At 36.5% G+C, this 12,655-nt stretch overlaps 1 protein-coding gene across 8 annotated transcripts in view; it reads right to left on the bottom strand.

Moving 5' to 3' along the window:
• Positions 1-12,655, bottom strand: part of HIPK1 (homeodomain interacting protein kinase 1) — a 49,164-nt gene that overhangs the window by 13,414 nt on the left and 23,095 nt on the right. For all 8 annotated transcript variants that reach the window (XM_044749115.2, XM_044749118.2, XM_044749120.2 and 5 more), the window contains exons 4-10: positions 9,831-9,950; positions 8,952-9,038; positions 7,797-7,981; positions 7,327-7,489; positions 6,156-6,381; positions 2,137-2,258; positions 795-929 (exon numbers count right to left, since the gene is read on the bottom strand). In XM_044749115.2, the coding sequence (XP_044605050.2) occupies positions 795-929; positions 2,137-2,258; positions 6,156-6,381; positions 7,327-7,489; positions 7,797-7,981; positions 8,952-9,038; positions 9,831-9,950 (1,038 nt within the window). The remainder of the gene's footprint in view (positions 1-794; positions 930-2,136; positions 2,259-6,155; positions 6,382-7,326; positions 7,490-7,796; positions 7,982-8,951; positions 9,039-9,830; positions 9,951-12,655) is intronic.

Here is a 12,655-nt window from a genome sequence, read left to right as displayed (position 1 = left end):
AGTAACAAAGATATTGTATTTGCATCAAGTTTTTCAGTCATTTTTTTCATCTTTTAATAAAGACTTATTTGCAAAATAATTTCCCCATAAACCCCTAGAAAGGAATTCACCTTTAATTTCAACCAACAAATGAAATACGATCTAAAAGAATTTTAAAGGGAACATATTTAAATGGAAGCTATAAGGTGCCACTGATCATGAGTGGCCAAAGAGTTATCTTCATGTGTTCAGAGAAGGAAAGTTAATATCAACTCATAAAGCAATAAATTAAGAGCATCTTTTAACATTTCTACATGCACAAAAGTTTTAGAAGTTTAAAACAGCAAATAAAGAAGGAAGCTAACTTGCCAAGGAGTTCAAATTTTGGCCATCCAGGTACCTGTAGCAGAGCCAAACTAAAGGCCATCTCCTTCAATCTCAAGGATCAGAGAGTATAAGATAGGGCAGAAAACAGGTAACAGTGTTGAAGCTCTTCTGAGGCTACACCAAGAGCTTTTATCACACTAGGCTGGCAAAGAAGAATCAAGGGATCTGGCTCCTCACAGAACCACATGAACATCAGAGTCAAACAGTGCTTCAGCAATGTTGGGGAGGAAAACAATGAGACATTAAAGATGTAGCAAGAACACAGCCACAAAATGGCACATGCTTCCATGCCCTCTGCGAAGACTAAGTTAAAAATTTTTTTAAAAAATGAGAAAACCAGAAGAAAACAGAACAAAAACAAACAGGAAAAAAAAAAGAAAGAAACCAAAGAAACTCCGTTAGTAACACAATCAAGTGAGGGGAATTACCAGTACAGCGGCAGTCTGTTCAACCAGCGCCGGCCGGCCGGCTGCGCAGCTCAGAGTAAAGGGCACCGCATACTGCGGTGTGATGGTGGCTACTTGAGGGTGGAGAGTTGCTACCATTAGTGGTGTACAGCTTCCCTGAAACGTAGATTAGGCAGGTGAGTGAAACAAACACGGAGGCAGGTATCTGGATTCAGAAGGGTTCGTTCCCCCCAGTTATTACCAACAATAAGCAGTAATTTCATATCACCTAAAATGCTTGTAACCAAACACAACTTTCCCCTTCAACTCTGCACAGCATCGGCCAACTAGGTCAAATGTCAATGGCCTAAAGCAAAAAAGTATAGGAATCCTTCTTGGGCCAGATTCAGTGATCAGTTCTACAAAACTCAGTTAACAAAAGCATGTATTAAGAATTTCTCTTCTTCCTACTCACAAAATAGGGGTTTTGGGTTTCAGAATTTCCTATGTGTCACACGCCACAAACATTTACAGATAGAACTGAAAATACAGGGGCCAGCCCGGTGGCATAGCGGTTAAGTTCATATGCTCCGCTTCCGCAGCCCACAGTTCACCAGTTCAGATCCCAGGTGTGGACATGGCACCACTTGGCAAGCCACGCTGTGGCAGGCATCGTATGTATACAGTAGAGGAAGATGGGCACAGGTGTTAGCTCAGGCCCAGTCTTCCTCAGCAAAAAGAGGAGGATTAGCAGCAGATGTTAGCTCAGGGCTAATCTTCCTCAAAAAAAAAAAAGAAAAAGAAAAAGAAAAGGAAATATAATATCTGTTGCTTATATGAATACTTCATGATTTTCTTGACCATCTTGGTTGCATGTTCCATGGCAGATATAAAGTTTTAAAGCTTTCTATAGCCGAGTTAAACATAAGTAATGAAGGAATATAATACTTGAAGAGGCATCCTGATATGATCCAGCCTCTCAACCATGATGAAATTCTGAAAGAGTGAGCAGAGGGGACTCTGAGGCGGCAAAATGGGATACTTTTATTTTTAGAATCAAAATGTTGTTAGATGTGTATTCTACCTTTAAGAGCACCAAGATAAAAAATTAACTTCACCCCACAAAATTAGAGTAAATTTACTCAGAAGACAATTTCTCAAAGTCTGCATATTTATCCCTGCAAGTCCAAGGAAGACATTGGCAGAGTTACAATAGCGTTAAGAATGAGTATGTTGTTCCTTTATAGATGTTTCATTTTAAGTCCACTGAACCATGACCAAGAAAGACCTTATAGTCAAAGCAAATACCATTTCCTAGGACAAAATATCTGATTCTCAATAGTGCTTCAGCAATATTGAGTATCCAAGTTGCTATGGTTCTTACCTGTGTAAGAACTCCCGGCTGTATCTGTAGTGGCTGAGCAGCTGGCGCCTGGGGTACAATTGGCACAGCATTATCCATCCTCACAGGGAATCCAGAATGCTTTGTTGTTGCTTGTAGTCCAGCTGTAGAAAACAACATCACAGTCAAACTGTTACAGGGAATGCTGGTTTAAGAAAATTCAAAAAAAATTTTTTTAAGATTTTTTTATTTTTCCTTTTTCTCCCCAAAGTCCCCCGGTACATAGTTGTGTATTTTTAGTTGTGGATCCTTCTAGTTGTGGCATGTGGGATGCCACCTCAGCATGGCCTGATGAGCAGTGCCATGTCTGCACCAGGATCCAAACTGGCAAAACCCTGGGCCGCCACAGTGGAGCGCGTGAACTTAACCACTCAGCCATAGGGCCAGCCCCTCAAAATTTTTTTTATCCTACAAAACTTAAAACACAACATTCATCCCATTCCTATGAACAGTATAAGCAAAAACAAACAAAAAACCTTCACTTAGTAAGTTACGTTCACCTTTTAATCAACTAGGGGGGAAAAAAACGTGTTTTTAAAATGTAGTTTATTAAAAGGAGGACAAGTATAATTATAACTTGTGGTTAATTAGATAAGAAAAAATTATGAAAAACTCAATAATTTATCATCTAAGTTACCCTTTTGTTTAGAATATTTTAAGGGGATGTTTCACCCCACCCCTAAAAATATATAACCTAGTTCACAAATTAGTTATGTATTTTATCTTTAACCAGTATGTGAAAGGAACAAAATATGCCTAGGATAAAAATATTTAAAAAGTAGATATTTTGGTTTACAGAAACACTTCTTACTACTTATTTTAGAAATCTGCTCATCATTGACAGCTTTCTAATGAAGCTCTTTTGTAGCTAATGGATAGCCAGGAAAATCAAGAATTTTTTGCTGCCTTTAAAACAGTGACCGTGTCTCATTTACCTTTTTATTCATTATGCTCTCACACAAATGTTGAATAAATATTTCCTACAAATAAGAATATCCCATTCTGGGCAAAAGAGAGGGTCAAGATATAGTTCTCCCTTTTGCCAAGAATTGAGAAGAGAGCCTTCAAAGTTTTCTTTTCAACCTACCCTATCAAAACTGTCAATGTAGAGAACTTTTCTATTTTGCCTCTAATTCACTAATGCCCACAGTTTGAAGTGAACATACAAACATTTTAATTAGAATACTCCTTCAGTGACACTTTCTTAGCTACCAGCCACTAATTTCCCTAAATATTACTATGGAGGTATCAAATGAGCAAAACTCATAAACTCTAATACTGCTGTTTTCAGCAAGTTAAGTCTTCCAATTTTCTATTTCAGTAATTTACAAGCACTTTAGTAACAAGTTGTCATATAGGAAAACACGCTCCACAAATGTACAAAGTAAGAGAGACTAGTAAAATCAGAATTAAAACACTCTACTAACTTTTTTTAAAAAGTGCCACTTACATAAAAACAAAAAGTAACAAATCCAGATATCGGATTTATCTGATAAAAACATTTGTCAGCCTTTCTTCCTAAAGCAATGCTATCTAATAAGAAAGCTAAGCAACATCAAAATTCTTATCTACATGGCTAACTACAAGACAGTGTTATTCTAATAGCCTCCTACAAATTGGTAGGAACTGAGGAAGCAAAATTTAGGAAGAAATGTTTACTATAGAAGCTCATCTATGCATCCCAGGGTGATCAAGTAAAAGAGGACAAAATTACAGAATAACAGTTTCCACTGAGCAAAATGAGTATCTATCTTAGTCAACTGGAATAGTATAGAAAGTGGTATTTATAGTACTGACCTACAAATGTGACTCTAAGTAAGTATTAGATTGCTATAGTAATTTAGGCTAAGCCACAGCAGTCAAGCTAGTTTAAAACTAGCTTCTTCAGGGAACTCCAAGTGGAAATAAAGAATTAACAAAAGGCAACACTTTTGGAAGGTTCTCCTTGAACCCTGAACTGAAGATTGAAATTTTGTTTTGTTTTGTCGTTTTTCTTGAACATAGCCCTTTAAATAAAAAACCATGGAAGTATAGAAAGAAGAGTAAAACTACCTAACTGATGAGGGTCTATTTTCCTTTAAGTATAGACATCTTATACAAGAGCAGATGGTGAAAGAAAAGTAGGCAACCTGGAATAGAGGACTGTTGGGCAGAAACCAGCATATGGATGTGGCTGGCATATCAATTGACAACACTTTATAGGTATTTGAGTTTACATTCTGAGAGGTAGTATAGAATAATACTTCAAAATACATAAGCCCCATTGCCTGGCTTCAAATCATGGTTCTACCACTAACTAGTTACAAAGACTCTGGGCAGATGAGAGAATCATGATCAATTTTCTCATCCATAAATTGGGCATAATGACATTACCCACTTCCTAGGATTGTTTGTAAGAATGAATGAATACATGTAAAAGCACTTAGAACATCATCTGGGATGTAGTAATACATATCAGCTTTCACCATTATCATCACCTTAATTTTAAAACTTCCATTCATTTGGAAATTTTAAAATTTGCTCTACCTAGCTCCTCAGGTTATTTAGACTTCCTAAATAGGAAAAAAATTTCCAAAGCTCACAATTACCTGATTATACCAAAAGGGTATACCACTTTCCCCTCTACCTTTTCAGTTTACATTTTGTTTTGTTAAATGAACTAAAAAGTTCTTCTGCCTCATCTCCTAAATATCATCTGAGAAGAAGCACAAAACTTCAGAGTCCCACATATGAAAACTGTTTCAATGAAACTCACTTTGGAAGAGGTGAGGGGGAGTGGGGTGGCTATTTGCTAAGTTCAGCAGAAGATCACTTAATATAAGACAACCCAAAGTACAGAATTTACTATTATGAAGTATATGCAGAAAATAATTTGGTAAGTTAGGCTAAATTTGCATTTACGGGTTTTGAATCTGCTCCTCCGCTCTCCCTGTGGTTTCTCCCTGGTTTACATCGCTATCGCTCTCCTGTCCTCCCGGTAATCTCTCAGTCTCCCCTAGCCCCTCTTTTCCTTCTGCTTGCTCCGACTCTGTCAGAAACCAAACAAACAAAAGAGTCACAGTCAATAAGTAGCTGAAGTAAAAAGATAAAAATGCTATCTGCTTCTATGTAAAGTCCTATGAGAAACCTGAATCCTGGTTTATTCCCAGAGCACTGACACTGACTTTCTACTGGGAAAGTCAAGAGTGTCGTCAGAAAATATCCTTAAAATGATTTTAACTTTTTAAATGGCTCACCAGATCAATAACCACACATTTCCCATATTTCAGAAAAAAAGGAACTATACAGACTGGATTAGAGAACAACAATGAGAAAATGAGGAAGGATGGGAATGTGAAAATTAAAATCTTATTGCAACACATCAGGTCAGAGCCTCCTTCTTCAGCTACTCGGCTCCTCTGCTGAAAGGAGTTTGCAGGAACAATATGATTCACAAGCTGAAGCAGATAACCTTAGTGCCTTCCCCACACAAGTACCTCAGCTTGTAGAATTTTTCAGTGCAATAATGATCTTTATATCTGAATGCAACTTAAGAGGTTTCTACATTCTTAAATATGATTTTTACATTTTAGAATAAAATTACCTTTTATTTGGAACACTAATTTTATTTTAGGGTGAAATGACACAGGAAATAAGATTTAATATACAGCAATTCTATTTACAACAAATTTTTTCAAGATGTATATATTCTGCATATTGAGAGACACACTTATACTAGATACATGACATTGGTACAAGGTCTCAATGGGTAAGAAAACTGGTATCAGGCAGTTCAAATAAAGAAATGTTAATTGAACGCCAATGTGTCAGGTAGTATCATAAACAGATAACCAATGTAAAAAGGGTAAATCCGCTTTCTTAATTTTAGTTACCTTCATAATCAGAGACAGAGTTTAAACTTGTCAGAAATCAAAACTAAACAACCAGATACCTAATAAAAATCTGCCTAAAGCAGGTAATTCTGATATAACACCATATGATACAGGAGTTTCCCCACTTACTCTGAAAAGCAGGTGGACATACTATAAATGTTTGTTGGAATGGATCTGTCTGAGTGCAAATCTGAGTGGTTCCAGGCTGCAATGAAACACCCTGCTGGGCAACTCCAGGAACTGGTGCTGCAGATGATGGGTACAAAGCCGACTGGTAGTTTAGCAGTGAGACATCTGAATTAGCCAGAGAAAGGGTAGCAGCTGCGGCAGTAGAACTGGAAGCTAGAACACTGGCCTAAAAACAAAAGGATTATAATTGTATACTGGTATAAAGTGGAGATAATATTTTTACACACAGAAAACCTATCCAGAAAAACTGAGAGCGAACTTTTTAAATATGATGTTAACTGTCTTTGAAATAACTCTCTGCTTAAGAAATTTTCTCAGTCTCTAAACTTAAGGAATATTATAAGGTTGAGTAAGAAAACAAAGAATAAAAAATGGCCCTGGATGGGTTGAGACTATACAAATCCCTACCTCTCCTTTCTGTGCAAAAAGTTGCTGGATGTGAAATTCTACCAAATCTCTTATGTTCTTCCATTTAAAAAGCAGACCTAGCTAAGAAATGAGGAAACTTACATCTTCAGAAACAAACTTAAACGTAAATATAACTGTTTAGCAAACAAATGCAAAGCCACCCTTAAAGTTAATTACTGGAATCACCCAACCGAACTCATAGAAATGAAGAGTAGACTAAGGGGTTGCCAGGGGCAGGCGGTGGGGGTTGGGTGAGAGAACAGGTGAAGGTGGTCTAAGGGTCCAAACTGCCAGTTATAAGATGAATAAGTTCTGAGGATCTAATCTACACCAAGGAAAAAAAAATTATTGGAAATGCTTCAATACATGTAACAAGACATATAAAGTCCTTCTAACAGAAAGAAAGTCATTTGGCTAAAGTCAGTACAACTAACAGCAGTAAGTAGTTCAATAGCCAGGTGCTATTTATTTGACTATGCTAAGACTATGAGGGCATGGATTAGGCCTTTGTATTTAATTTTTGTCAGCAGATGACTGATAGGTATTATCAGTCTATCCTGTCTTCCATCACTTTGCCAAATAGAAAATTCTTAAGAAGCAACCTAGACCACCAAAGGAAAGACTGATTTCTTTACCTCACCCTGTCCTCTTGCTAGTTTCTAGCCCACTTAGGTTTGGGTTTCCAAAATTATTTACTAAATACCTGATTGTGCACTGTATTGAGCTGGTTGCTGAAGCTCATGGTTAGATTTGTGCTTGTATTTGGGGCAACATGAGTAGTGAAGGGACTCTTGATCTGACTCACTGTATCATACATGTGAACCCTCCGCTTGCAGATCTCCATGTTCTGAAAACAAGACTTAACACTGAAAAAAAGAAATTAAAGATCTATTGAAATGAATACTGAGATTTAAACAGATAGCAATTAAGATGAATATGAATCAACCTCCCCCTACCGAGTACTGTCAGATAAAATGAATCAAGAGGTTTTATAACCATAAAGAGGAAAATCACATATCTAAGTTTTAATCTCATGATTTTTCAATGAGAAAGGAAAGCATCAGTGAGCCGAACATGCAAGTACCAAAGCTGTAGCTCATGTGATAGTTTCATTTAGCTGTAAGATAGTAACTTAACATCATGGCAAAATGCCCCAGACCATACCATACTCACTGATTGCTATGTGGAAAATCCAAGAGGTGAGTCATTGTCACAAATTGATGGTTTAGAGTTTTCAGAGGAGTAATTCTCTTATCTGCATCAATTGTTAGCATTTTTTTTAACAGATCAATGTATTCTCTTCGATCTGCCTTCTCTGCCAACATGTCTGTTCCCTCTAAGTCTGTGGACATATTCACCTTCCGAAGAAAATTTAGAAATATTATGCTTCATGACTTAACCTTTAATGCTGACATTAAATATCTGCACTATATATACAGCTGAAGAGAAAAACCTGAGGAAATTCTTTTTATTACAGTATAATCATTTTCACAGGTGGAAGTTCTTCTTATGGTGTTCAATTAAAATCTTCAATTTGGTAGAGCTTGTTGGTAGAATGAAGGTGAATAAATTCTTTTAATTCAAAATTGGGACCAAACAAGTTAAATAAAACTGACTACTACAACTTAAATGTAAAAGTTTCTATTGTTGAAAAGATTAGATGACATACTAAGTGTAAAGTGTTTAAACAGAGTTTGGAACACAATAAGCATTCAATAAACATTAGCTCTTACTAAGTATTTAGTTAGCAGAGAAAATGGACAAGAAAGAAACCTTCATAAACAGTATTTCAAAATACTGACATGCAACAAGACCAGTTAAGCAAAACCAAAGGAGAAATATATCATTATAAAAGTTTCCTTTGGGGCCGGCCCTGTGGCCGAGTGGTTAAGTTCATGTGCTCCACTTCGGTGGCCCAGGGTTTTGCTGGTTCGGATCCTGGGCGCAGACATGGCACCACTCATCAAGCCATGCTGAGGTGGCATCCCACATAGGAGAGCCAGAAGGATCCACAACTAGAATATACAACTAGGTACTGGGGGGCTTTGGGGAGAAGAAGAAAAAACGAGAGAGAGAGAGAAGATTGGCAACAGATGTTAGCTCAGGTGCCAACGTTAAAAATAAATAAATAAAAGTATCCTTTGTTAGGATGCAAACATTCTTTTTAATACATAGCAGAATATTAGTGCATTTTTTTCTGTAAAAAATGAAAATATATACTAGAAGATAACAGATTGAATCTATCTTTAATATAACCAATGGAAGGAAGTGTGTCTCTGATTAAAGAGAAACATAAATGTCTGGTTTTCTGAAACTTTCCATACTCACCTGAGCCATGTCATCTAAACAATTAAAAATGTACTTTCGGGCTTCTTTTGATTTGATTCCAGTCTCCAATTCATGTTCTTCAGGTGTCTATAAAGTACAGATTTTTAAAAAAATTCCATCTGTATGTTAGTTTCACATTTTATTCTAAACTAAAGCCAGAATACAAAGAAAGAAGTGTCATCACCTTGCCAACCAGAGATGGCAAACATGAAAGTAACTTACATCCAGAAAATCTTCCGGTAGAGAGCTGGGACCTTAATAGTTGGCCACCCTTTCAGTGGTGATAAAATAAACATGCAAGCAATAATGTACCACAGCTCCGGAAGAATGTCAGTTAAGGGACATTACCGTTTTTCTCTTAAAGCTACTTGTAAGTGAAATATTTCAAATGCTAATTATTCAACAGGCTCAGAGGCAGAGTCACAGAGTTAACCAAGTTACTCAGAGATCTCTCAAGTTAAAGGAGTAGGCCCAGAAGTAAAAAGCAGACATTTGTTTCAAGAAAATATATAAGCCCTTAAAGTGGGCAGTTAGAAAATTATGTCATTTTGTCATATTTATTGAAAAGCCTCTAAAAAAATAATCATTACTAAATTACTCTAGTTCTTCCTGTCACTTAATGGTACTACACCTCCTTCTCAGTTGCTGATTCAAATATACAAAATAATCTGAGCCAACTAAACTGTCATTTAATATTTTGTTTTGAACTAAGGATAAGGCCAAATGAGTACAATGAAATAATTTTTCCAAGTATTTCCTCCTGCAAACATACATCCACACCTTTTCCCTCCTCCATCTCAAGAACTTAATGACTACACTTGGAAATCAAAGTTGGGAGTGAGGAGTACAGGAATGGGTAGTATAGTAGAGGAGACAGACCTTAAGCCTCCACAGTGGGTACCCCAAATTAGGATCTCTGTTGAAAAACCTGGTTGTTTTTGTCCCGGCACTGAGAAGATATTCAGCTGGCAGGCCTTGTGTTTGTGAAATGTAACGAATCTGAAATGTCAAAACCATCAAAACATTGATTTGGAGTAAAAAGGGAAATTATTAAAAACTTTTACACAAAAACATTATTAGCTCTGCAATAAAAAGGTACTGCAAAGAAATTAACTTTGATCTATACAAATTAAATTTATCTATAAATACATATATATGCTAACCCACTCACAGGTTATTCCCAAATATTTATTCATTAACTTCCTTCTTACTATATCTGTTATTTACATAGAAAACTCAGTTTTGAAAATTTTGTGTGTAACTTTTTTTGATTTTTTTGTAGACTTCTGATAGAAAGTTCAGAAAACTTTAGGAGATTTCTAGGACAGAAGAGAATTGTTTCCAACAAACTATTTCACAGATTACCAAGTTTTTTTTGTTCATACATTATCAAATTTAAAAGATTAGGAAAAAATTTCCATAACCCTTTCTTCCCTGGCTACTCTAGCTCCTGTCAATTGTCCCTACTCTAAATTGCTACAGTACTTATCTTTCAAACCATAAAATTAAGCACTTAATTTAGCTTCTCTATCCTCAGATCAGTAGAGAGCAGGTACCATGTTCATTCATTCAACATTTATTGAACATCCACTATGAACTAGGCCAGCAGTTCTCAAAGTGTGGTCTGGGGACACCTGGCGGTCTCCAAGATCCTTTCAGGGAGCCTATGAAGTAAAACTATTTTCATAATAATACTATGAAGCTATTTGCCTTTTCCATTCTCTTCTCGTGGGCGTACAGCAGAGATTTCCAGAGGTGGTGTGTGATGATGTCATTACCCTGATGGCTAATGAAACACGTGCTTGTACATCCTTGTGTTCTAAAAATTTCCCAGATTTACTGTTCACACTTTTTTTCAGTTTGTTTTTTATTGTGATAACATTGGTTCATAATATTATACAAATTTCAGTGTACATTGTAATATATTTCAATTTCTGTGTAGATTACATCAGGTTCACCACCCAAATACTAATTACAATCCATCACCACACACACGTGTTCACACTTCTGTTTGCTTCCACAATTCTCCCTACCTAGAAAAGCAATAGCACAGGTAATTTGATTCTCTCCCAACTATTGAGAGCAATGCAAGAGGCAAATTTTTTTTACCATCCCCCACATATATGAATGGCTATACTCAAGATGAAATGAGAGAGAAAGAAATTTATAAGGAAATAAATCTTACTTACCACCTCTCCCCAAAAAATCTTGTTTTAATTTCTAATACAGCATATATTAATAGCTCTAAGCTACATTAACAGAGCTCTTTGGAGTCCTCAACAATTTTTTAAGAGTGTAAAGCAGAGGTCAGTAAACTATGTCTTTCAGGCTAAACTTGGCCTGCTATCACAAGACAATTTTAGACAACAGCAGGCTATTATTCTGAATCTGTGGGAGCTGCATAAGTGGAAACCAAAATACAGCATTAGCAAAATAGAAAAAAAATTTTAAATGTGAATAAGAACATTTTAAATGTGAACTTCTTCTGCATACAAAAAGGGTGAAATGTCTTTTAAAATCCAGGATAAAAATCTGTACAAGCAAATACTCTGCAAACATTTAAAAGGATAGGATAGAATTATATTTATTGACATGTAAAGATATTTCACAACATATAGAAAGAGAGATTACAAATTAAATATAATCTCATTTTTTTAAAAAAAATTACTACATTTCACTGATTCTAAGAGGCATATTTTTTTCACATTAACATCTTTGAAATTAGGACATGTCTTAAAACTGACAGCTATCATGGTTTAATCGGCAGCATTCTTTCTTAGAGGTACAGAAAAATGGTGCATCTTTCAATAAATAGTGTCTCAGATTTTAGGAAATACAGTATATATGCTCCTCTACATCCATAAGTTTATATTTGGAACATAACTATATATAGTACATATTCATTCATTCTTTCAAAAAGTACTAATTGAGCCAGGCAGTGGTAACTTTAAAAAGAGACATGGTGGGGCCAGCCCGGTGGTGCAGCAGTTAAATGCGCATGTTCCGTTTCGGCTGCCCAGGGTTCACTGGTTTGGATCCCAGGTGTGGACATGGCACCACTTGGCACGCCATGCTGTGGCAGGCGGCCCATATACAAAGCAGAGGAAGACGGGCATGGATGTTAGCTCAGGGCCAGTCTTCCTCAGCAAAAAGAGGAGGATTGGCAGCAGTTAGCTCAGGGCTAACCTTCCTCAAAAAAAAAAAAAAAAAGAGAGACATGGTTCCTGCTCTCACACACCCTGCAGGCAAGTGAGACAGACACTAAATACATAATTCAAACTGAGTTGGTATTCTGAAGAAAATAAAGAGGCTTCTATAAAAATACATAACAAAAGAACCTGACCAAGACTGGGGACTGGTGAGGAAAAGCTCATTGAAGAAGTGATACTTTAGCTAATAAATGAGTAAGCATTGACTAAATGAAATGAATGCATGGTGGAGAAGCATTCCAGACTATGAGAACATTTTGTGCAAGGGCCTGTGCTGGAAGGAAGCATATTCTTAACCAGTGCTGAAATGATGCCAATGGGGCTAGAGTATGAAAAGCAAGAAGAAATGGTGTAAGATCAATCTGGAGAAAGAGAAAGGAAGGGGAAGGACAACCCTTGTGGGTGCTCAGAGACCCTATTAAGTATTTAGCACTTTATTCTAAAAGTGATGGGAAACCACTAAAGAGCAGGAGAGTGACATGATCAAATTTGTGT

Source organism: Equus asinus, chromosome 16, assembly GCF_041296235.1.
Source record: "Equus asinus isolate D_3611 breed Donkey chromosome 16, EquAss-T2T_v2, whole genome shotgun sequence".
Taxonomy (NCBI): domain Eukaryota; kingdom Metazoa; phylum Chordata; class Mammalia; order Perissodactyla; family Equidae; genus Equus; species Equus asinus.
The sequence above is the reverse complement of the archived record's forward strand: the minus strand, read 5'-3'. Positions and strand labels throughout refer to the sequence as shown.